The following is a 22,482-nucleotide window of genomic DNA, read 5'->3' as shown; positions in this document are numbered from 1 at the left end:
ACTTGGTGTTCTTTTGTTTCTGTTTTTCTGCTAATTGTTCCACTTGGTACCCTTATGTATTAGGGACTTAGAAAATGGGATTAGGCAAAGACCTTTTTTTAATAGTAGCTCTGTCCTCTTCTACCCCACACTCCAGTCTTCGCCTCTTCTGAGAGCTTTGCTTCCTGCCTGCCACCCAGGGAGCCTCAGCTCTCCCAGGGACTGAAACCTCAGCCTGCCATTCGTCCCCTCCTCACTGGTGCTGTTCTCTTCATACTCTGGTACTTGGAATGCTACTTTCTCTGTTTCCCCAATGCCATGGCAACAGTGCATGGTAACTACTTTCCTTGCAGTCGAGGAAAAAGACTTTGTATTTTTCTTTCCCTTTGACCTGTTTGCAATTAGCACTGCGGTCCACCCTTTCCTCCAGTGAGAAGTGAGGAAGTACCAAACTGTAGTCAAGACGACAGGACCTGCAGGATGTAGTGCAGTTTAAAACCAAGCCTGCCCTGACCACTGGTTCTAAAGTCACACTGATTATGCCCTCCACCCCTGCTCCTCTGCCCCTCCACTTTCTGTGATTTTTTCCTTCTTTTTTTTAATTTTTACTTGACATATTATTTATATATTAGAAATTTGTTCATTCAGTCTCCCCCTGCTAGAATGTTGGGTCTAGGTAAGTGGGATTTCCTTTTGCTCATTGTTCTCTATACCCGTTACTTGGGACTCTGGCACACAGCAGGGGCTCCCTAAGTTTTTGCTGAGTGACTATGGGACTTGGTGGCAGAAATTCTGATTTTGTTTCATAGGATTTGCTTTTCTTGTGGCTCTCCCTCTCTTGGAGGCAAGGTTTGGATTATATTCAGTTCTCCCTGGGAAATTTGGTCAGCTCAAGGGGATTTGGAAGTTCATCAAGTCCCAGGGCCTGAGCCAAGTGAGAGCCCAGTAGGAGTGGATTGTAGTTGACATGAAAGATTTGCATTTGAAAAATACAATTCTTTTGCATTTTGAATCTCGGCCCCCACGTGTTGCTTTTACTCACTGTATGAATTTGAGGAAGGCTTTTTGAGCTTATTTCCTCATGTATGTCATGGACATAATAATGCCTACCTCCTTGGCTTGCAGTGAAGATTAACTGACAATGAATGGAAACAACTAGTACATAGAAAAATAAATGATGGTGGTAACATGGGCTGTTAGTATTTTCGTTTTCTTCTATGTGATCTTCTATTGGTAAATGGAATTATTTCCTCAGTTGTTTTGTAGGCTGTTCAATGTAATGGTTAAAAAGCTGGGTTGGGAAGCTTTGAAGTGTGACTGCCTGGGATCCTATTCTTTTTCTGCTACTTACCAGCAATATGACACCAGGCAAGAGCAAGCCTCAACAGCAATAAATGGCTATTAAGTATTAATAGTATCTACCTCAGAGTGGATGTAGAGTTTCAATGAGATAGTAGTGCTTTAGCGCAAAGTTTGGTCCATAGGAAATGCCCAGTAACTCGTATCCCGTAGCTTCATAATCATAGTAGAGTTTAAAGAAGCTTAGATTTCATCTAGTCCAACTCCAGTACTCCTGCTCTGTTTCTAGTTCTGCCTTCTTGAGCAATGAAGATCAAATCAGTATCCTTTTCAGACACAGTCTTTCATGTATTTAAAATTGGGTCCTGTTATAAACTGATTGGTGTCCTCTAAAGTTCATATATTGAAGCCCTAACCCCTATGGTTGGAGATAGGGCCTTTGGGGAGGTCATAAGGGTGGGGCTATAATCCAATAGGACTGGTGTTCTTCTAAGAAGAGGAAGAGTTACCAGTACATATGCACAGAAGAAAGACCACATGAGGACAGCAAGAAAGCAAGAAGGTGGCTGTGTAGGAGCCAGGAAGAGAACTTTCACCAAAACCAACCCGTTGGCACCTTGATCTTGGACTTCTAGCCTCCTGGTCACCATTGCCTCCATGCTTTCAGTGTGTCTGTTCATTTTAAAATGAGGAACCCCAAGATGAACTCAGCACTCCAAGGTGATCTGAACAATGTGGGTACTAGATATTACCCTTCTAGTGAAATCTCAGATTGTGTTAGGCAGTCAACTAAATAAACTCCTAAGACTCAGGTCTACCCCATCCTATATTTGGTCTATTATTTTAGTCCAAATTCAAAATTTTGTCTTGTTAATTTCAGCTTTTTTTTTTTTTCTGGACCACAGAAATCACTTTTTTATAACTGTAGTGAGACAAGACCTTAGAAATCTGGACCAACTAGCCTACCCACTCACCCAGTGCCAGTGCTTTTCATGCTGTATGCCTTAGTTTGAGCTGTTCTAACAAATTACCATAGACTGGGAGGCTTAAACAGCAAACATTTATTTCTCACAGTCCTGGAGGTTAGAAGTCCGAGATTCAGGGTGCCCACATGGTCTGGTTCTTGGCAAGTGTCCTCTTCCTGATTTACATGTGTCCTCACATGGTGGAAAAACAGTCACCTAGTTTTCTGGCCTATTCTTAGAAAGGCACTGATCCCATTCGTGAGGGCTCCACCCTTATGACCTAATTACCTTCTAAAGGCCCCACCTCTAAATACCATCACATTGGGATTAGGGTTTCAGCATCTGAATTTTGGGGGAAACACAAACTTTCAGTCCATTGCACTGTTCCTAGCAGTGACTGCCTACACTGCTCTTACACCTCTAGTGGTAGAGAGCTCTTTGTTTTGTTGTGGAACTTGTTCCATTGTTGGAATTCCTTCAAGTGTTCTGAAAAATTAGGTATGTTGGGTCAAAATCTGATTCTATAACTGCTACTCTTTGATCATATCTGTTTGTTCTTTCTGTACGTGACAGTCTCTCGTAGACTCCCCCACTCCTCCTGTTGGGTTTACCTTAAATTTCAGGTAAGTTCACAGAGATTCAGGTCTGTTGAATATGATAGCCAAGGCTAAAAGTAATGAGAGATACTATATAATAATTTGGATATTGAATTTTTCTAAATATGTACATTCAAAAGATCAAGGACATTTTATTAATGTGATCTTAAGCTATTTTGCTGAAAAATCTCAGGGGAACTTTTCTTGCTTATTAGTCTCATGTGAGTACATTGAACAGCTAAAGTATAGTGACCTCTCTTTAGAAATGGCCACTAATAAAAAGATATTTGTATACAATATGAATAATTTTTTAACAAGGACTAAAATGTGGGTACTTTGTATTTCATCAGTGAGCCCTCCACTCCCCAGGAATTTTCTGGTCATTACTACAAATTCACTGTGACCTGTGGATTTCTACGTAATTGAAAGTAAAGATGATAATGTAGTCATTTTATTGTTGATTGCCTATCGCGTCTAAATTCAGATGTTTTATTTTCAGGATTTAATTAAGATAATGTACTTTGTGGGACACTTGAACAAAGAATATTTGTAGGAAAGGAATTTTTCAAAGAATGTATGAATATGATGTGACTTTGCTTAGCACCTTCCAGTAGTTATTAAAGTAAATCCCAGTGAGATGAGTCACTCTGGAAGGCATTGCTGGAATATTGGCTACTTCCCCTGGAAATGTTTATTAAATAAATGCATTTTATATTGGGATAACCTAAAGATTTAAAAGTATTATCCTTTTCAGAGTAGACACTTTGGAAGGCTATATACTTATTTCTGTGATGTTGCAATAACTCAACACTTTCATCTTTTTTCTTTGGGATTGTATTTATATCTTCCATTGCATTTTTAAAACATAGCCTCGTGGTGGTGGGCCTTTATGTTTTTGTAGGTGGATTTTATTTTTGAGTCAGGCCATGCATGGCATTTTGAAGTTTACTTTGTAAGTTAGGTTATAGCTGTGAAACAGTTTTTCTTTAGTCAGACATGAAGTATGTCTATGAAGAAACCTCCTGTCTTGTGTGATGTGGAAACTGGTCTTAAAGTTTATTTCAGAATAGGAATTCCAGATGATTTGCTTAGGGTTCCTTGAAATAACACGTGTGGTTTCCCAGGGTGACCATTTGAATGAGGACAATGTATTTAGATACACAAGTTCTGTTTTTAAAATAAAGTTTAAAGTCTTCTTGTAAAATTTATGGTCGTCTTATAAAATTTTTCTGTGTTAGAGCATCCTGATTAGTCAGAATGAGACTTGGAAGCTGGGAAATCTCAGCTATTGGGTGGAAATATAAGGTGACCTTAACTAAGGTCAGGGGCTGTGCTGAAGTGGTGTACCGTTTTGTGCTGGTGTGCAGCAGTGCCTTTGTTTCTCCCCTGGGAAAGGGTACAATGTACTTGCCACTTTCTCCAAGGGGCCTGTGACCCCAAAACAATAGAGAACCAAGAAGGAACATCTTCCTTCTCTAGCAATTTCAACAACTGTAGGAACATGGATATGAATTTCTATGCCCCACTTTGTTCACAAATCTAGCGCTATCCCAAAGAGCTTGAAATGAATGGTCATAATTGCTCAGTGAGCTGCTCAAAAGAGTCACCAGTTTGGTTGTGGTGGTTTAGATTTAGGTCTTTCACTAGCTTTTTGTTGAACTTCTTGGGTATTGGAAGCAAAACTCCTCATAGCTTCCAGGAATATTTGAATGGGCCCTCGATAACTTAATCCTTATTCTGATCATTTGGAAGAAGTAAGTGTTGGGAGAAGCCTGTGTTTGCCCAGTTGATTTTCTGATGACCTGTATGTTGTTATACTTTTATGTGCCTCCATGTCTGCTTACTAATTTGATCGTGACTATTTTGGCAGTGAGTGGATATAAAGGAATCACTCCTACCAACCAACATATGTGATCATTTGCCCTTCCTTCATTTTTTAATTTTCCAGTTGAAATGGTAAAGAGAACACTGTCCTGAGAGTCAGAAAAGCTAAGGTACCCTGTGGACCAGGTCATAGTTAAAGGACTTCAGCAGGGTGAACCTGGTATTTGTCAGGCATGCTAAAAATAGTTAGATGAGTAAATAAGTAGCTTTTGATGTTTAAGGTTTAATGTAGAGATAGCATTTTCCTACTGGTAATCTTAAGATACTTTTATAGAAGAACTGAGGTGGAATCCCATTTTGATAGGTCTTGGAACCCATGTGGAAAGAAAGGCAAGTAAAAGCCTTTATGGAAAGATGTGTTTCTAACTGCCTAGAATGGTTGGGGTCAGGCAAGTAGGTTGGAATAATTTTTCCTCTTAAATTTCTTAGTTCTGTTTTTTAGAGCTTCTCAGATGTTTCCCCTGACCAATCCCCAATAGCAAAATACAATTAACATCCCTTCTCCCCCTACCCCAGCCCTGCTTGTGGGCATCCCCTGTAGTAGTATGCTTCAGGGCATCATTTCTTTTATGATTGATTTTAAAAATTCATGCCAATTTTGCATTTCATTTCAAAGATATATTTTAATATAAAAATCAAATTTTAAATGACCATCTTTTCAAACCAAGCTCCAAGAAAATGTGCCCATTGCTTCAGAGACTTTGTGTGCCCCTTGGCCCACTGCTAGGTTAACCCTGAGGATCTGAGGATACCCTTATTTGAGAAACACTGTTGTAGGGCATAAGTGGAAGCCAGGTCTAGGGATGAATGTATTTTTAAAAACGACTCTATTTGACAGCCTAGTACAGAGTATAAAAACTGTGAGAAGTGGAATGGCAATCCATTTGGAAGATATTTAGTATACAGCTGCCTAATTAAGAAACCCATCTTACCTTGCATTTTTTTTGAAAAAGAGCCTAATATATTCAACTTTTTACCGCAATTCAAGTCACCTGTTTCCCTGACTCAAGGACCGAGTTCCAGCTGTAATCCTGGGAGAAGTTATACAGAACTTTTTTTTTTTTTCCATCTTATGAAGGGAGATTAAAATACTTGCTGCCTACACCCCTCATCGGACGTTGTAAGGATTAATGAGATCATGCTAGTAATGTGCCTTAAACTCCCAGGAAGAAATGGTCGTGGAAAAGCCCAAGTGTTATATTACCAGGAGTTTAACTCAGGCATGGCTTTTGCTCTGCTATTAGGCTTCCATTTATTCTGTTCACGTGTTGCTTTAAACGATAAAGTGCTGTATTAAGCTTGAGGCTTGTCTAATGAGCGTGATAATATCCACGTGTCAAAATGAAGAGTGGGCTGGTTGGCTTCACATGTTTTAACTTACCATCCATCTCAAGAATCCTGCAAGCTTGGCTACTGCATGTTGGAATGGACACTTTTTCTGGAAACAACTTATTGCATTTTTCAGCTTCAAGTCTATTTGTGGGGACTCAGCTTCTTCAATAACCCTAGGCTGTAAATTTTTAGAGCATTATTGAAACCTTGTGCCTTACTTGAGTAGTAAATTGTCATCTTGGCAACCTGGCGTGCATGTGTGTGTGCGTGCATCCTCACCAGGGTGTATGATGTGTGCTGTCTCCTCCACTGAGGGGGTTGGTGGTATGAGAGAGAACCAGGCCTTGCCAGTAGAGCCTGTAGTCCTTTTGTGAATGGCCCAGTGGGGATACTGGTTCCTGATGGAGAGCACTGTCTGCTCTCCCCTGGTTTCAGCTGCAGAAACTTCCCTTGGGCTCTGGCATGATGTGCTCATACATCTGCAGGTAGCCGAAACCTGACTTGTATAACTGAGTTTAAAAGTCAGATGCCAGTGTGTTCAGAAAGACATTATTTCTGAAAGACCAGTGAATGAGGCTAGTGTAATAGAAAACAGCAAAGTTTAAAATAATGTTGATATTCAGGATGGCTGAATTGAGGGAGGTGGAAATGAGATGGGAGAAATATAATTTTAAGCTTTTAAAATTCCACTGAAGTATAATGCTTAATTGTTAGCATATTCTAAGCAGTGAGTTAGGCACATTTAAAAATAGCCTTTTAACATGAATGAACCTTTTTATGAGCTGAGCTTCAGTGAAGAATAAGTTGGTCATGCAAATGTGGTTTAGTGGTCTGTGTTAAACATTTTAGGGCTGGGGTTTTAAAAAACATTTTAGGGCTATAAAAGCAAAAAGTCTGACCTAAATGCAACACAAGTAATTATTAGTTCCTGATCTATAGCCCTGTGAAGAAAGCTCTGTTACCTTGTTTATAATGTTAAGCTTCTTGGAGTTTCAAAATATGCAAAAGGGGTGGCTTAGATGTAAAATGGAAACCACTGGCTCTGAGTGAGTTGAAAGTAGTTGTAGACACAGGAGTCTTTTGTGCCTCTCTGGGAAAAAACAGCCAGTCTGTAGCCCCTCAGGACACTCCAGCAGCTTTGGAGATCAAGGGAGGCCTTGCCATAGAGAAGTCAAGAGTAGTTGGTTACCCATGAGGTCACAGTTTAAGGAGGTTGTCATCGCCTGTCCTGTGAATTGGTTCGTAGGCAACACAATCGTCGAAGTAAAAAAATAAGTGCCCCAGGTTTGAAGGAGGAAAGCATTAGTTTTGTCCCACCTAACTTATTCCTGTGTCTTTTTTATGTCCCTCCCAGAATTTCAGCAAATGCTGGCCTCTTTCTGTCTGCATTCCAACGCTAGTGATAGCTGGAGGGACAGAGATGGATGGGATGACATGAACTTAGCTCTTGGGCATTTGTACTGTGTCTAGGCTGTTCATATCTTTGGGCATTTCCCTGAGTTGGATTCAGTTTTCGTACTGTGTACACTCACTCTCCTTTAGATGCTCCAGGAATGGAAAGTCGTCCCTTACTGAATTATAAGGCTTTGAGGTTCGATCTTGGGGGGCGGGGCAAGTGGTGGGGGCCACTTTGTCATGTACCACTTGGTCACCCCTTGTCGTTTTTATAAACAGGATCCCCAACTGGACCCCTAGTTACTGCCAGAAACAGTGATAAAGCAGCACCCAGGGGTATGGCCTCAGCCCGGTGGGCCAGAGATTGGGGGTAGGGAGGGAGTGGAGAGCCAAACCCCGAATCATTTTGTTTTTGTCTGTTGACTGTCTCTTCCAACTAACAATGCCTTTTAGGCTAGAGAGGGCTATATGTAAAGCACCAAAACTGCCAAAATAGCCCCAAGTTTGCATGTGATATTAACCAAAACTGAGAACATATTAAAGTGATAAAATAAATGATCCTCTAAGAAAGGCTTGGTTGATAATGTAGAGTGAAGACATTTCTTACCGGATTTTTCTTAAGTAATTAGATCTTCCTTGCTCAGAAACCTTCAGTATACCCCCTTCCTTAAATTGACTGCCAAATAAAGTTTAAATTCTTGAGCCTGATATTTGAAACCCTTCACTGAGACTCTGCCTCTTTAATGTCATCATCTGCTCCCTCACTGTTTGAAGTAGCGAGGTCCACTCATGGACCAACAGCATCAGCATCACTTGGGATCTTGTCAGAAATGCAGGTTCTTAGGCCTTAACCCAGACCTGTTCAATCAGAACTAGAATTATAGCATGATCTCCAAGTGTTTTATATGCCCATACTAGTGTGAGAAGCACTGATCCTACTTCATGTTTCTTAGCCTGCTTCCACATGCTGCAAGATGCTGAACTGGCTTGTCTATCATTTTCCGAACATGTTTTACACTTCCCCAGTGGCCTGCCTTTCCTCAGATGATATCACTTCCTCACGTGATCCCTCCATATTTTTTCTATGTATGCATGTGTGTATTGGTAGTATGTAAGCCTTAATGCAGACATCCCCGACTTAAGATGGTTGAACTTATAATATTTTCAATTTAGTATGGGCTTATCATAATATATCCCCATTGTAAGTCGAGGAGCACCTGTGCACATTCTGTACGGATACTGCTGTATCCATTCTGATTGGGCCAGCATTCATTGAAATTGCTCAGAGCCCTGTGTCACTGGTTGGTTATTTATTTATTTATTTTTTTTTGAGACAGATTATGGCTCTGTTGCCCGGGCTGGAGTGCCATGGCGTCGGCCTAGCTCACAGCAACCTCAAACTTCTGGGCTCAAGCGGTCCTCCTGCCTCAGCCTCCTGAGTCGCTGGGACTACAGGCATGCGCCACCATGCCCAGCTAATTTTTTATATATATATTTTTAGTTGTCCAGCTAATTTCTTTCTGTTTTTTTTTAGTAGAGACGGGGTCTCACTCTTGCTCAGGCTGGTCTTGAACTGCTGAGCTCAAACAATCTGCCCGCCTCAGCCTCCCAGAGTGCTAGGATTACAGGCGTGAGCCACCAGGCCCGGCCAGTTTAATATTTTTAATATCAACCCTGCAGTTTGTACCTGTAGTGTGTGTGTGTGTGTACATATGTTCTGTGCATACTGTTTCAAAGTGTTTGTTTTCCATATATCTTGGCATATATCCATGCCAATATATGTAAATTTACATCATGTTAAAAAATTGCTCCATTGTATTCCATCCTATAGTTTATTTAGCCATGTCTATAGTGATGGACATTTACACTGATTGCAGTTTTTTTGCTGTTATGCTGTTGTCATGGATATACTTGCATAGGCTGCCTTGAGTACCTGTTCAAATGTTCATAAACTGTCTATGTATCTATCAGTCATTCATAAGGATTATTTTTTAACTTTTATACGCTACCAAATTAATCATCAAAGAGACTATTAATTTATACTCCAGCCAGGAGTTTATTAGTTTTCTCACAGCTTTTCCAAATTTATTATTGCTAAACTTTTTAATCTTTGCTAGTATTATGGGTAAAAAAATGGTAACTTTTGTTTTAATGTGTATTTCACTGATAATTTGCAAGATTGGACATCGTTTAATTTCTGTTAGCCATTTGTATTTCCATTTCTCAAGTTGTCTGTTTTTCTTTTGGATTTGTCTTTTTCTTATTGATCTGCTGGAATGCATTATATCTTAGATATTTAAATATATATTGCAAATATTTACTCATATTTGGTACTTGTATTTTATCTTTGCTTATGTTGTCTTTTTAAATTTGTTTTTTTACTCTGACTTATGGTGGTCATTTTTGATTTTATATAGTGCCTGCTTGCTGTTGGCCCTTCCCCTAATAAATTGTTTGGAATCTTGCAAGAGTTAGAAAATAACTGAATTTCTCAAAATTGTCCATCTATAAGAGCTCTGAAGGGCTCTCCTGAATAAAATATATTCAATTGCATGCACTTTGAAAGATGTATATTTTGGCCATTCCAAAAATCTGCTTTCTGTATCATGAATATGTGTTTGTTGGATTATTGTGCTCCAAATAATAGAACTGTTACTCTAATAACACCACACCTTATATTTTTAATTAATTTGCTCTTGTTTAGAAAATAATTAGTTCTCAGCTCCCCAAAGCATAATTAGGGATCTGTAATCAGACTCACATCAGTAGTCTTTGTTCATAAATTGATGTAAACTGTCAACCTCATTTAACCAGATTTTATTATCATATGTATTAATAAAATGTATAGGCAGTCGCCGACTTTCACATGTGAATCTCAAAAGTTTATTTATAATTTAATTATTTGCAACTCTACTTTTATTTTTCCCACAGAACAAGTTAGTTTCTAGGTTTCCAGTAAGCCCAAACAAGCATTCTTAAAATTAACTCTTAATAGTACTTCGTAAAGCTCTAATAAGTATTATTTGGGCTAAAACTGGAAAATACAGTTTATCACATTATTTTTATGTTCCAATTATCGATGTGAAGATAGAAAGAATAAATCTCTAATCCTCAGAAGCTCTGGAGGTCAGAGGCCGTGGGGTGGGTGTGTGGCTGGGGAGGAGTAGGGGTAAGCATCTTTAAACCATGAAAGTGAAGACATCTCTTGGTGAATCATTTGTTCTCCAGTGTTCTGAATTTAAGAACAAAGGTACTTTGCTTTCACTCGTTATCCGTTAGCTAATGCATTGTCTGTTGAAAATCCAGTGTTTGTGAAAATGACTTGCCTAAAAGTATAGCAAGGGACCTTTCCTGGTATTGCATTCCTGGATTGCTTGGGTCCAAAAGCAGCTTTTTGGTTAATAGCTTTAGTCTCACTAACTGTACAAATTTAAAGCCATTGATAAAAGGGACTAACAGCTTTAACATCAGTTGTAACATACCCACAATAAGCCAGAAATCCTAACTTGTCAGTGCATTTTCCCAGGTGCTTTGTGGTTGTAGTTTGTGTTGTAGGGAGGATGGGGGTGGCCTAAGAGGAAGGGGCATTGTTCCTTGCTGCTGGCTGTCCTGCTGTTCCTTAATACTTTTAGAGGGCTCAGTTGCATACCCCCTATAGCTCCAGAATGAATAGTAGCTCTCAGACTTCAGCGTCTCTGAGGATCAGCTGGGGGAGTTCTGTCAAAATAAAGCTTCCCCAGCTCCACTCCTAGGAAGCTGATTCGGTTCAGCAATCAGCAGTTTATCCGCAAGCACCCCAGGTACTCTGCTGCAGGTTGGCCCTGGACCAGCAGAAATACTGCTGCAGAACGTTTCACTCCTATATTGTCCTTCTCAAGTGTGAGTCACAACAAGACAATTCATGGATCACTTGCTTCTGTGGGTGAGGCCGATGAACTCTGGGCAGCAGGAAACAGCTCCATGTTCCTGAAGAAGGTAGTTGGCCAAATAGGACCTGGAAATCCTGAAAGAATTATTTACTTTTTTAAAAAATTTGTGGTTTCTCTTCAGGTTGTATAAATCTTTCGCCTTTTGATAAAGATTTCCATAGGGAGGAACAATGCTAAGTTTTAACCCAATTTTTTGAGGCCTTGCGTTTTCAGGGAAAGAAAAAAAATTATAAACTGACAAATTATAGTTGTATATATTTTTGGGGTACAAAGTGATGTTATGAAGTGAAATAAGGCAGACATGGAAAGACAACAGAGAGTAGAGTTGTGGTTACCAGAGGCTGGGGATGGGGGAAATGGGGAGATGATAATCAAAGTGTACAAAGCCTCAGATAGGAGGAATAGGTTTTGTTTTTTTTCAGATCTATAGCACAGCATGGTGTATATTATTTTAATAATAGTGTATTGTGCATTTCAAAATCACTGAGAGTACATTTCAAATGCTTTCACAACAAAAAATGATACGTTTGAGGTCATGGATATGTCAATAAAAGAATTATTTACTTTTAACATGCTTGTGTAAGCAGTTTCTCTCTGAGAAGTTTATTCAGTTTGGCTTACAGTGAATAGTTTGTGTCTTTGAATATTCATTACAAATGAATAGTTTATGTCTTCCTAAAAGCTAAAAATGTATAATGGGAATGTTTTCATATTGCAGGTAGTGTGAATATCCTGACAATGTTTTAGTTTAACTACTGGAGACCTTCTGAAATCAAAATCCAGTCCACTTTGTCAGTTCGTCTAGTGTTATTTTACCTATTAACTGCCTACCTGAAGCTAGGATGCTAAGAATTTATCGGTGGAAAATTGGGCAGTTAAGGTTATCCTGCCTTGTCAGTATATTTTGAAGAAATGACTTTACTGGTAATCAACAGGGTATTAAGCACCCTCAATATATTTCACTTTTCTGTATAATTTTTTTTTTTTTTTTTTTTTTTTTTGAGACAGAGTCTCACTCTTTTGCCCGGGCTAGAGTGAGTGCCGTGGCGTCAACCTAGCTCACAGCAACCTCAAACTCTTGGGCTCAAGCGATCCTACTGCCTCAGCCTCCTGAGTAGCTGGGACTACAGGCATGCGCCAACATGCCCGGCTAATTTTTCTATATATTTTTAGTTGTCCAATTAATTTCTTTCTATTTTTAGTAGAGATGGGGTCTTGCTCTTGCTCAGGCTGGTTTCGAACTCCTGAGCTCAAACAATCCACCTGCCTCGGCCTCCCAGAGAGCTAGGATTACAGGCGTGAGCCACCGCGCCCGGCCTTCTGTATACTTTTAAATTAAAAATTTGATAAAACTTTTATCAAGATCATGGATAATTAGGGCTGTCTAAGAATCAACTTGGAATTTTTTTGCTAAATTTATATTCTTAGCACCTTATGTTCTCTTTGGTGTCCCTCTTCACCTTGACTTTACAGATGTGTGTTTTACAGATGCTCGTAGCTCGGCTCATGCTCGTTTCTTCATAATGGGCATCTGTCAACAGCCAGGGATGAAATGCGTGATATCATCTGGTCAGGATTTATGTCCTGCGGGCAGAGCCAAATGCTTTCCAAGGGATGACCTGACTCTTCTGATTTTCATTATGATACTAAACTCATGATCATGTGGTTTCGCAAGAGGAGCATAAGCTTGGAGATACTTTGCTTTGATGGAATTTAGATGGACCATATATTTTCTTACAGATATTAACGCAGTGATTATACTATTCCTAATATTTCATGTATTATTTTAGCTTAAATTACAAGATGAATTTTGAGTTTCAGAATGTTTATATTTGCCTGGAAGATTTTTTTTTCTCTCTACATACAGGTTGGATAAAAGACTAATACTGTAAAAGTGGAAAAGAATATTGGTTTGATTTATTTGATTACTCCCATAACTCCTTGGAAGAGAAGAAAATTATAGCTGTGTTCTTACCTTAATCAAAAACAATGTAGCATGTGTAATTTGTAAGGTCCAGTCCTAGGTATTACACATTTCACTAAAATACATAGTCACCACCAAGTGGAGGTTAAAGGAAATTTGAAACATAGATGTAGCAAACTAAGGTGAGAAGACACTTCTCATGATTCTTACTTTGAATTCACATTTAGCACCTGTTATTCTCTTTTTCAAAGTGCCAAATGATATGTTTTTTAAAAAAATTTAGAGTGGATTTAATTTTGTTGCAGAAGTTAGTGGAACTTTTAAAATAACTAAAGATACCATGATATTTTGAAAAGCAGATTTAGGTGAATAAGGCTGATGCATAGTTTTCATTCATATAATTTTTTTTTGTGGGGTTTCCTCCAAAGTATTAAGGCTTTTTTGAGGTTACTGGGTTTATAAGGATTCAGTAACAATATTTATTCAACATTCACTGTGAGCCTGTATTCTCTGCTTTGCATGATATTTGAGTGTTCTCAGTACTCGGCCCTCCTTTTTTAAACAAAGACATAGAGGAGCATTTATGAATGTTATTAATTCAAAGTCTGCTTCATTTCCTCATAGCCATCCTGATTATGCTAGGCTGACTTTTTTTTAAAATTTCAGAGTATTATGGGACTACAAATGTTTTTGGTTACAAGGATCGCTTTTGTAATGCTTCAGTCAGGGTTGTAAGTGTGCCCGTCACTCAGATAGTGTTCATTGTACCCATTAGGTAGGTTTTCGCCCATGCCCTCCTCCCCCCTCCCCCCGACTGATTTCCATTGAGATTTACTTCCCTCTGTGCACACATGCTCATTGATTAGTTCCAATTTAATAATGAGTTCATGTGGTATTTGTTTTTCCATTCTTTAGATACTTCACTTAGGATAATGGTCTCCAGTTCCATCATATTGTTGCAAAAGGCATTAAGTCATCCTTCCTCATGGCTGAATAGTATTCCATGGTATACATATACCACATTTTGTTAATCCACTCATGAATGGATGGGCATTAGGTTGATTCTGTATCTTTGCAATTGTGAATTGTGCTGCAATAAACATTCGAGTGCACGTGTCTTTTTGATGAAATGACTTCTTTTCCACTGGGTAGATACCCGGTAGTGGGATTGCTGGATCGAATGGTAGGTCCATTTTTAGTTCTTAGAAGAATCTGCATGCTGTTTTCCATAGAGGTTGTACCAATTTGCAGCTCCACCAACAGTGTGTAAGTGTTCCTCTCTCTCTGCATCCAAGCCAGCATCTATTGTTTTTTGGACTTTTTAATAAAAGCCATTCTAACTGGGATAAGGTGATATCCCACTGTTGTTTTAATTCCCATTTCTCAGTGTGGGTTTAATTTGCATTTCCCTGATAATTAGTGACATTGAACATTTTTTCATATGTTTGTTGGCCATTTGTCTTCCTTTGAAAAACTTCTGTTCATGTCTTTTGCCTATTTTTTAATGGGGTTGTTTGATTTTCTTCTTGTTGGTTTGTTTGAGTTCTTTGTATTAATAAATTCTGGTTATTAGCCCTTTTTCAGACATGTAGCTTGCAAATATTTTCTCCCATTCTGTAGGTTGTCTGTTTGCTCTGTTGGTTATTTCCTTGGCTGTGCAGAAGCTTTTTAGTTTGATCAAGTCCCATTTATTTATTTTTGTTGTTGCTGTGATTGCCATTGGGGTCTTCTTCATAAATTCTTCACCTAGGCCGATATCTAGAAGAGTTTTTCCAACATTTTCTTCTAGAGTTCTTGTGGTTTCATGCCTTACATTTAAGTCTTTTATCTATTTTGAATTAATTTTTCTGATTGGTGAGAGATAATTGATCCTGTTTCATTCTTCTGCATGTGGCTATCCAATTGTCCCAGCAACATTTATCAAATAGGGCTTCTTTTCCCCAGTGTATATTGTTGTCTGCTTTGTCAAAGATCAGTTGGCTGTATGTGGATGGTTTTATGTCTGGACTGACTTTTAAAGTTCTCTGTGGTTTTCAGCCTTTCCTCATGTGACCCAATTTAAATCCTGAAGTACTCTCCTCATGGGGAGAGCTCCCAGCTTCCTGATTAAGGATCTGGAATCTGTTTGGATGTTGTGGAAGAGACCAAAAAAAAAAGGTCTGTAGCAAGTAAGAGATGCGTTCAAAGGCTTAACAATGTTTTTATTTTTAAAATGTGAATATTTATACTCTCTGGTTTATTTAATGAATTTTAAACGTTATGAGAAGCACACAGATCCAGAGCCTGAGGAGGGTATGAAGGGAAGTACCAGGTAGGGAAAAAGAAAGGTGAACTGGAGACTTGACTCACTGGGTCTGTACTTTGGCTGTCAAAGGCCTGTGCATCCATCATTACTCATTGTGAGATGCTGGGAAAGGCAGATATTGGTTGTTCATTTTCTTTTAAATTCTTTCTTCGAAGCTCTCCAACTCTTTAGTTATTTAGTGTCTTAGTGAAGGACAGTGAGGAAAACTCGATCCCTTGGTCTTACTTCGGTTTCATGGGAGGCTTTATTACAAACAAATGTTTATCATCCTAGCTTCCTGCCTCCCAACTTTCTACATCACGCTTCAAAAAAGTCAAGCAGCTATCACCCTCGGTAAGAAGCCCTACTGTGCTATGACTTCAGAGCCTTGCCCAGGACAGGCACACTTCCTAGAAGGGGATATCATCTTTCCGTTTGGTTAAAAGATGACTAAAATGTGTCCAAGGCAAAGGTTATCAAAGGAAGACTGGTTCGAGTCTGTGAAAGGTGCGCTTTCACGTCCTTTTCCTCTGACTCGACATGAGTGCTGACGGAAGCCAGCTGGGGACTCTGCAGCTGTACTCTGGGCCACCCTGTCACCCCTGCCTAGGCTGCCTGCCCTGACTCCATGCCTGCAGGAGCGGCAGAACCCACTTGCCCTAGTCCCAGGGGAGTGTGGGTTCAGGCAATGGGCAGAGTGAACAGGCAGCAGCTGGTGGGAAAATGAGAATGGACCTCTAGGGGCTTTTAAAAAGGCCCTGGATTGTGCTCTGTCTCCTGTGCTCAGACAATTAAAAACAGGCTGGCAGCAGGGCTGGATATGACTAGGTGAGGGGCTGCGCTTGCTTTTTGCTGAGGGGCTCCTTAGCCTGTGGCCCATTTCCTGCTTTGCCCTTAGGTTTCAATGCTGTTTCCAACCTTCAGAAATTAAAGATTTGGCTTTTCAGTTACCTGATTTGTCTCCTGGCTGTTTTTGGCCTCTCTGCTCTTAGTGGCAAGTGGCTTTCTATCCCAATATTGCTCGATGTTGTTATTGACTGTTACAGCATCTATCCAATCAGCCTGTCAAGGGAATAGGGGCTGGTTACCGGGAATACATGGGCATCCCCTTCTGCCCAAGCGCCAGTGTTTTTCCCACTTGTTTATGTGCAGGCATATGTCACATACATTTTTAAAGGAAATAATGCTGCACATGCTTGGATTTGAGTCTTCCTCTTTATTACCAGGTATACTGAAGAAATGGATCTTGTTCTTTGTTTCTCAGCAATGTAGCTTTCTTAATCATAGTGGAAGAGCCAAGTGTATTTGGATGAACTACACTAACAAGGATCAGTATAGGTGGGATAACAAGTTACATTAGTCCTGTGATTATCTCATTAATGGCTCATGTGTACTTGAAAGCAGCAGAAGTACATTTATGGGAAAAATATGAGTGATTTCTCTGTACTAGTTTCCTATGGCTGCTGAATGTAACAAAGTACCACAAACTTGGTGGCTTAAAACAACAGAAATTTATTCTCCTACAGTTCTGGAGGCCAGAAGTCCTAAAGGAGGCTTAAGGGCTAAAACCAAGGTGCTGGCAGGACAGTGGTTCCTCTGGGGACTCTAGAGGGTATGGTGTTTCCTTGCCGTTTCCAGCCTCTCCAGCTGCGTTGCTTGGCTCAAAGCCACTTCCTCCATCTTCAAAGCCAAGGGCATAGCATCTTGTCTGTGGCTCTGCTTTTCTGTGCTTCTGCCTCAAATCTCCCTTTTCTGCCTTTTTATGAACATACATATGATCGCATTTACAGTCCACTTAGATAATCCAGGATGGTCCCCCCAAGTAAAAAAAAAATTTAACTTAATCACATCTTAAAAGGCTATGCCATGTAAGGTGATGTTCACAGCTTTCAGAGATTAGACTATTGACATCTTGTGGTGGGGCTTTATTCAGTCTACCACAGTGACTGTGTGTGTATGTATCTGTCTGTCTGATTAAAATTCCCTGGCTCTGTCCCCTGAGCTGGCCTACAAGTAGCTATACCCCAGTAGCAAGCATGTCTAACGTTCAGGTGTGGGATCTGAATAATGTCCTTCACTGAAAGGAACCAGTTTTGTTTTGTTCTGATTGCCTCCTTTCTTCCACCTGTGAGATGGGGATGATCATAGAGCCCACCTCCTAGGATTGGTCTGAGCGGCAAATGAGATATTCTATGTATTACCCTATAACAGTACCTGGACAGAGTAGGTGGTTAATGTTATCCATTATAATTATCCTTGATTGCTCTCTTTCCTTCATTCTTTAAATCCAGTTTATCAGAAAATTATGCAGAGTCTCCCTACAAAATATATTTTTAATTCAGCCACTTTCACCTATTTCCATTGCCGTCACCCTCCTCTAAGTTGTCACACTCTCATCTGGACTCCTCACTGGTGTCTCTGCTCCCTCTTGTCTCACTCCAATCCATTTTCCGTGTAACGACAATACGATCTTTTAAAAGTGTAAACAAATCACTGTATCACATAAAACCCTTCCGTGGCTTCCCATCAAACTGATCAAAGTGCTATGTCCTTCCCTTGAGCTACACATCCTGTGTATTTGGCCCTCCCTCCTCCCTGCGAGTCTCTGACTTGCCTGTTCACCCACTCTTCTGTGGCCGCCTTGGTCTTCTCTCAGTTATCTGAGCAGGCTGGTCCTTCCATGCCCGAAGGCCGTGCATATGACCCTCCCTCTGCTTGGTTGGATATCACTGTCCTTCCCCAGCCTCTCATCCCTGCAGGGTCCTCAGAGAGCCTTCCCTACGCACCCTACCTAAATTGGGGCACCTACTATGGGAGCCCCTGGGCTGAGTTCCTCTTTACCAGCCTGAAAAGCTTCCCAAATACAACAAAAAATTAGCATTTCCTCTCTATTGGGGAAAAGGATAATTAACAACCTGTGATTATCAAGCATATAACACCAGGAGGATTATACACCTCTTTCAGAAAAATAAATTTTACACCTTGTGAACATTAAGTGATTGTAGAGCTATTTTAAGAAATTGCTGTCTAACACAGTAGTAATATTCTTTGGGGGTAGGGGGATTGGGGGTAGGTGAACTCACAACTAATGGACTCGGTGAGTGTTGTAGGCGGGGAAGGGGCATGTCTCAAATCATGGTTGGGATGTGGCAAAGTCATAACATGTAATCAAAATGTTTGTACCCCCATAATTTCCTGAAATAAAAAATAATAAATTGCTATCTAAAAATTGTGCAAGCTAGCTCTTTGATGTTGACATTGAAGAACAAAGGAGGGCCTGCCCACTGAACCTGTCCATGGTAGGGTGATGGAGTTATGATTGGGTCTTCTCACTACTGTCAATCATTTCTGCTCCAAAGGATATAATACAAGTCATAAAATTTTTCTCTTTGAACTAGTTACTGGGATGCTGATAAAACCTTTCACGCTTCTCTCACCCAAAGTTAATGGTCAGTCACTGTTCAGACATGAGAAAAGAAGATGTCTTATAATCAGCGGATAGAGACCAGTGTGGGTAAACTGGATCCTGGTTAATGTTTGAATTCCCTGTAAAGAAGCAGAAGAAGGACTCTTTCACTGATCTAAGTCAAATTTCTTTGTGTTTTGAAATTTCGTCCCTGTTACTTATTTCTAATTAGTCCTAGGCCAGAGAAGAGAGGCACTGCTGATTTTTGACAATTGCCTATAGAAGCCAGGAAGGACGTCTTAGAAATTCAGTATCATGACATGTACCACTTTCACTGTCACCTTTGTAGTTTTTCTTTCAAATAAGGAACTTTTCAGAATTACAGAGGACACTGGGACAGATGCTTAAATTTAGATAATCAGTATAAATGGGATACCTGGCAGTTCTGTTCCATGCCCTGTTTGGCTGAATGGTGTTCCTGATTATATAAAAATGTGATCTCTTTTGGGGAAAGATTATTTTTTTTGTGTTGGCATTCTCTAACAGAACCCACACAAAGAAATAATCTTGTTAGGTACTGCGGGTAATAATAATCACTTGGAAAATGATGCATTTAAAAATATTAAATAGTTTTCTAATTGCAGAAAAGTAACATAAACTTAATTTTTAAAAAATCCACCATAATTCTGCCTCCAAATCAAGCTAAGCTTTTTTTCCTGATTTTCCTGTAAATGTTTATACATATGTATATATTTTTCTGTAGTTGTAATCATGCAGTGATAATTTTATAGTCTGATTTTTTTCCATGTTCTATTTTTGATGTTTCATTTTGAACGGTTATATAGCATCCCATCAAGGACTTATGTCATGATTGCTTAACCATTCCCCTGTTGGATAATTTGTTTTATGATGTACTTTAATGATGTCTTTGTTTTGTTCTAATTTTGCAGGCAGAGACATTTGTTTGGGTTAACAATGCATCTGCACATTCCCAGAGTGTTGCCAAGGCCAAATACGAATTTTTATTTGGCAGACCCGAAGAGAAAACTCCAGATACTAGTAAGTGTTTCCCGACTCCCCTCCTTCAGGTAAAAGACATGAAGCGCTGTCATTTTTGAGCACTTTTTCTCCACCTGCTTCACTTCCTTCTTACCTTTGTGAAACCTGTTTGCTCTAATTATTCATCAAAACAATCTTTCCAAGATTAGGATTCAGAAATATTGGATGTGGTCCTTGCTGCCTGTTCTTGGTAATTTCAAGTCATGTTCTTGGTTTAAGGAATTCTCAGGTTCTGATATTTGAAATTGCAAGAATTAACATGTTTCATAATATATCTCTCATACTTACCATGTAGTGTATCCGTTTACCACTTATCATGTATCATAAATACCTAAATATTCTGGACTTGAGGCTCGAGGTACCTAATCATGGAGTCACTGCTTCCCAGACAGGGGGTACTGATTATAGTCACCCTAAGACTGCTTACAACTCTTTAGCGTAGCCTTAACTTTGAATGCTACCTTGTGATTTTGTGCTGATTAAGCTTTTTTTAATTGCAGTAAAACTAATTTTTACTTTGCTATGTAGCAATAGTATCAAATGGCTACATAGTCTACTGCCTTATTGGTAGGTGAATTTGGTTCTTCTTTACTCATGTCATGGGTGTTGAATACTTTTCCCTGTATTATCGGCTCAGATATATTAAATAGCACACTTGAGCAAACCAAAATGACTTTTTAAACCTTTTATTTCTTACTTGCCTTGGTGAAATGGTTGGTGTTATTTGTTCCTGGTATAATGTTATTTTGCAGGTGTTAAAGTGTGCATGCATTTACTGAACAAATATATTTAATGAGCACTTCTTATGTGCGGTCACTTGTGTTGGGCACTGTGATGGCACAAAGAAGCAGAAGACGTTCTTGCCTGTTGCTTATTCTTTGGTCAAGGAGAAACAGCGTGTCTTCAAATGACCAGTGTGTTTGGGGGAATGATCACTTTTAGCTGGGCTGGTAAATGACTTTGTGGAGGAGGTGGAAGTTGAACTTGTTCTTAAAGGATGGCTAGAATTCTGTTGGAAGAAATATTAGAAATACTTTGCATTTTATATATAAGGAAACTGAAGACTTAAGAGAATGAATTAACTTGCCCAAACTCTTTGGCAGGTTTGAGACCATCATCTAGGTTTCTTGGTTCTGAATCATGTGTTTGATATTTTATCCTGCCTGCTCCCATACAAAAACAGACTCTTGGATTAGAAAGACTTTAAAGTCACCTGATCTCACCCCCTTGAGATACTTGCATAAATGGCTGTGTTGTTAGACTAGCATCTAAGATCAGAATAAGTAGGCTCTGAGGGAGGCCTTCAGGGACTCTTCTGTTGAGTAAGATGCCTGATTACTGCAAGAAGAAGGAAGAGAACTGTTTTCACATTCCTCCCTCCTGCCTTCACCTGAAATGTTCAGGGCCCATCATTAAAAGGCAAGAGTTGGGTGGGGGCCAAAGGGGAAGCCACGGGAAATGTGTTATAATTTTAAGACTCCGTAGTGTTTGTGTAGTGAGAACTTAGCCATTTGGAAGGCTCTGGCAAGTTTTCCAGATAGCAGAAGTACTAAAATTTTATAAAAATGTTAGTTCTTTTTAGTTAGAACTCATTCTAAATTGTACCATATCAGCAAAGTTTGCCTTTGTGATGATTTATGGTCATAAGTATGAATAGGTAAGGTGCTTGCTGGACTTAGATGTAAATAGATTCTGAAGAATATGATTTTAAAAAAGCATTTCAGGTCAGTTTTTTAAAAAAATTACCTTTTTTGTTTTTAAAGGTAGAGTGAATCATGTATAGATACATGGCTCCTTGTAGTGTAATGTGTTTCTTTTCAGCAGAATTAACTAGATTAGAGTTTCTCAACACTTCTGACTTATTTCTAGTTTCAACTAGATATAAGTCCCTTGTTGGACACCCAACACAAAATGTCAAATTAGGGATCTGAGTTTAGGCTCTTTTGAAAAAGTAGGCAACTGAAATGAGGAAATGAATAATTCACGTGGTAGACTTTGCATGGTGCATTTCAAAATTCATAATCCCTTCATTAACCCTAATTGGCCTTGATTTAGTATACAATGTACACTGGAGGCACTTTTGAATGAGGAGACCTTCGAGATTTGATCTTGGAAACAACAAAACAACAAAGTGTCTGAGAGGAAAGAAACAAAAATAAAGAATATACACCGCAAGTTCTTGGCCTAGAATCATGTTTTGATTTCTTTATTGCTTTTTCAGATTGTCATTGTTAAAAGGTTGCTTGGGTAAAGATTATAATATTAATGTCATATGAAAAACATGAATGAAAATTTAAATCCAAATTGTAGAACCAGAGAATAAAAAGGAAAAGGGGAATACAGGGGTATAATTCTACATTGTTAAGACTGTATCAGTCCAAGGCTAATGTTTTTTATAAGTCCTTTGAAGTCATTTACATAATTTAAAAG

General features: G+C 39.3%; 1 protein-coding gene across 1 annotated transcript in view; it reads left to right on the top strand.

Moving 5' to 3' along the window:
• The window catches only part of LOC105825207 (PH and SEC7 domain-containing protein 3-like), a 254,323-nt gene that overhangs the window by 59,596 nt on the left and 172,245 nt on the right, over positions 1 to 22,482 (top strand). Inside the window, exon 2 of the mRNA XM_012662911.1 lies at positions 19,944 to 20,052. Coding sequence (XP_012518365.1) covers positions 19,944 to 20,052 — 109 coding nt within the window. The remainder of the gene's footprint in view (positions 1 to 19,943; positions 20,053 to 22,482) is intronic.

Source organism: Propithecus coquereli, unplaced genomic scaffold (assembly GCF_000956105.1).
Source record: "Propithecus coquereli isolate 6110/MARCELLA unplaced genomic scaffold, Pcoq_1.0 Scaffold79, whole genome shotgun sequence".
NCBI classification, from domain to species: domain Eukaryota; kingdom Metazoa; phylum Chordata; class Mammalia; order Primates; family Indriidae; genus Propithecus; species Propithecus coquereli.
This window is presented reverse-complemented; position numbering and strand designations above follow the sequence as displayed.